The 2770-nt window shown below is 41.8% G+C and overlaps 1 protein-coding gene across 1 annotated transcript in view; it reads right to left on the bottom strand.

The window, feature by feature from the left end:
- The window catches only part of ARHGEF12 (Rho guanine nucleotide exchange factor (GEF) 12), a 31123-nt gene extending 28630 nt beyond the window's left edge, over window positions 1-2493 (bottom strand). Inside the window, exons 1-4 of the mRNA XM_008938902.1 lie at window positions 2403-2493; window positions 2130-2179; window positions 1258-1315; window positions 362-540 (exon numbers count right to left, since the gene is read on the bottom strand). Of these exons, the coding sequence (XP_008937150.1) occupies window positions 362-540; window positions 1258-1315; window positions 2130-2168 (276 nt within the window). The 5' untranslated portion in view covers window positions 2169-2179; window positions 2403-2493. The remainder of the gene's footprint in view (window positions 1-361; window positions 541-1257; window positions 1316-2129; window positions 2180-2402) is intronic.
- Between the last annotated feature and the right edge of the window lie 277 nt (window positions 2494-2770).

Genomic DNA, 2770 nt, shown 5'->3' with positions numbered 1-2770 from the left:
TTACTTTCTGTCCCTACTCGTCTTTGCCACGTGTCTGCATACCTTACAACTCACTTTTTAATAGAAGTTCCAGCATGATTGGCTTGGATCAGACTATGTATAAACTCACACCATGCTAACTGCAGTGTCACCTCAACAACAACCTTCTGAATAACCCTGCAACTCTATTTGTATTATCTCAAATAGGACTCAATACTTTTACTTGCAAAATATTTTTCCCCATGTGATTAAATGTCCACTGTGTGGAAGAATAAGTATTGCAATTTTAATTTGTGATTTGAACAAAAACTCCCAAACAACTCAAGAATTCCTGACTCCATTTCTTCCACTGCTTCTTTGGAAAAAGAACTTTAAATCTTACCCCCACGAGCACTGGGCTAGTAATCCTTTCTGCATTTCCTGACGTGCCAGGTGAATGGGGAGATGTCATGATGGGAGACATATGCCCAAATGCTGCCAGATCCACTTCAGAATCAGCTAAGGGAATCTGGGGCGACCCTGGGGGGCGCCCCTGAACAGTGAGAGCTACATAGGAACCCGCTGCAGGGAGAACAAGAAACAGGTCCCATTTCAGACACACCTGCACATTTCTGTGCTTGCCATTTTCTCTGGTTGCCACTCTGCCCTAGAGACAAAACTCACATTGTTTCTCTACCCATTTGTATTTCAAACCAGAGAACCTGACAGCACTGTTTTAGAGAGCTCTGCTTAAACTTTAGGTAGTCCAAAAACTTCCAGGATAATCATTGTTAATAAGAGCACACATTCCAATTTCTGCCATCAGGTTACAATTACCAGGTTGCATTTACAGTATACATATGCCCATGCCACAAAATAAACTGTGCTAGGGTGGAAGAAACCACTATCACCTTCTTCTAAGTTCAAAAAAAAATAAACCAAGAACACTTCTGTTAGACATGCCAGTACATCATACAGTAACCTACATTAAGAGTGTCTGAGCAACCATGATATTTAAGGTGGAATCAAAAGATGGGAAGATATGCAGGCAAGGTTTGGTGGTAACTTCAAGCATCAAGCTAAGGAGAAACTCCAATGCATCAGCTTAAGTCTAAGATGTCAAAATTACCCCAATTTCACTTTGCTGTTTCACACACCCCCTTTATCTCCCAGCATGGGGGTACAGTTAGACCTCAACCTTGTCACACAATAGCTGAATCATTCCTTGGTCCTTTAAAAGTATATCTTTCATGCATTAAAGGCACACAGTGACAAAAATAGTAAGCTGCCCTTACTTACACTTGATCAGCTTGACCACCTCCAAATGGTTTGAGTGTGTTACAAGAGTGCCATTCACCTGGGGGTAAGAAGACAAAGTTAACAGTGTTTAGCTACCAATTTCCAACCCAAAGGTATGCACACACTACACAATAAGCACAAAGAATGAAGAAAAATTTTCTTTTCCCCCCTGTCCATTACTATGTTTTACAAGACATTAACAGATAAACAATTTATCCCTCTAACAGCTTATCTCGGTGAGCAGAGCTCTGCAAAACAAAAACTGTACACACATATGTAAAACCAAGCAACTAAACCAACAAAAAAAGCGATTCACCTCTGCATGGGCAGAAAAAAAATAAAGTTGCTAATTTAACTCCTTCATTTAAATGCTAGTTGAAATCCCAGCTCTTTCTGTGTCAGTAGCTGCTGTAGCATGACCATCATTTTGCAGCAATAGTTTAGCTAAGTTTTTCAGTTACTGACTTGATTTCTTAGTAGTCTGGGACTAAAAGAAAACAGACCTGGGGGCAGTTAGGGGGGAAAAATATAAACCAAGAAGACTATCTATTTACAGGTAATTATTAAGGACTCATGTCCTTCTCTCTTCTGCCACTTCTGTCTTTCCATACGTGTGATACTTGAACCTTGCAGGCTGATGAACTCACCCATAAAGTTCTTAAATAAAAATGATCTCCACAACAAAACTCAGTTTCAGCAGTGGGATTTCAGTGGTTGCTGTCCTGGTACTCCCAGAACATAGATGTTTAGACAGTTCCTCTATCCCACAGGCAAATGCAAGCATCACAGTAGACAGACCAATGACATTCTTTCAGGGAAGGAGACCACTTAATAGAAAGGATTAATTTCTCTGGTGATCTGCATGCCCTTACCTTGATAATTCTATCACCTGTTTGCACTCCAGCCCGCATGGCTGCTCCATCTAGAAGGCAAGAAAACATTTAGTTCCAGTTTCAACAGAACCACTCAGAGCAAAAATGGTTTGAGCACTTCTGCAGTTCCACGCAAAGCTACTTCCTGCACTCACCCAAGCTTCCTCTGTCTCCATCTGGTTAAAACCTCTGAGCATCTAGACTAGAGCAGCTCTTGATGCCCAAAGCCCCCCAGGCTGCTCTCTGGCTAGCACGTTTAGCCAGCCTGCTTACCTTCTTTGACAGACTGCACGAAGACTGGGTTGTCTCCACTGACTGTCAGTCCAAAGCCGTTATCGTCCCGTTGGATAACCACACACCGTTGAACAAGACCTGCAGAACAAAGGTGGGGAACAGGGCAGAAGAAAAGAGAAGTAGAGAAATACAAAGAGACACAAGCTAGGCATCAGTCCAAAACCTTATCCTTCTAGATAATCACAGAGCACCATAAGAAACTGGTACAATACAACAGAGGGAAGAACATATGAGAGACAGAAACAGGGCATCAGTCCAGAAACAGATAGGAATGTCAAGACAGGTCAAGCTTATTGCTTCAGTTACACAAAACAGAGATACACAACAGCACAGATGTAGACAGCTCT

This window comes from Merops nubicus, unplaced genomic scaffold (genome assembly GCF_000691845.1).
Source record: "Merops nubicus isolate BGI_N331 unplaced genomic scaffold, ASM69184v1 scaffold36740, whole genome shotgun sequence".
Lineage (NCBI taxonomy): Eukaryota > Metazoa > Chordata > Aves > Coraciiformes > Meropidae > Merops > Merops nubicus.
Note: the sequence above shows the minus strand (reverse complement) of the source record. Positions and strands in the feature narration are given on the sequence as shown.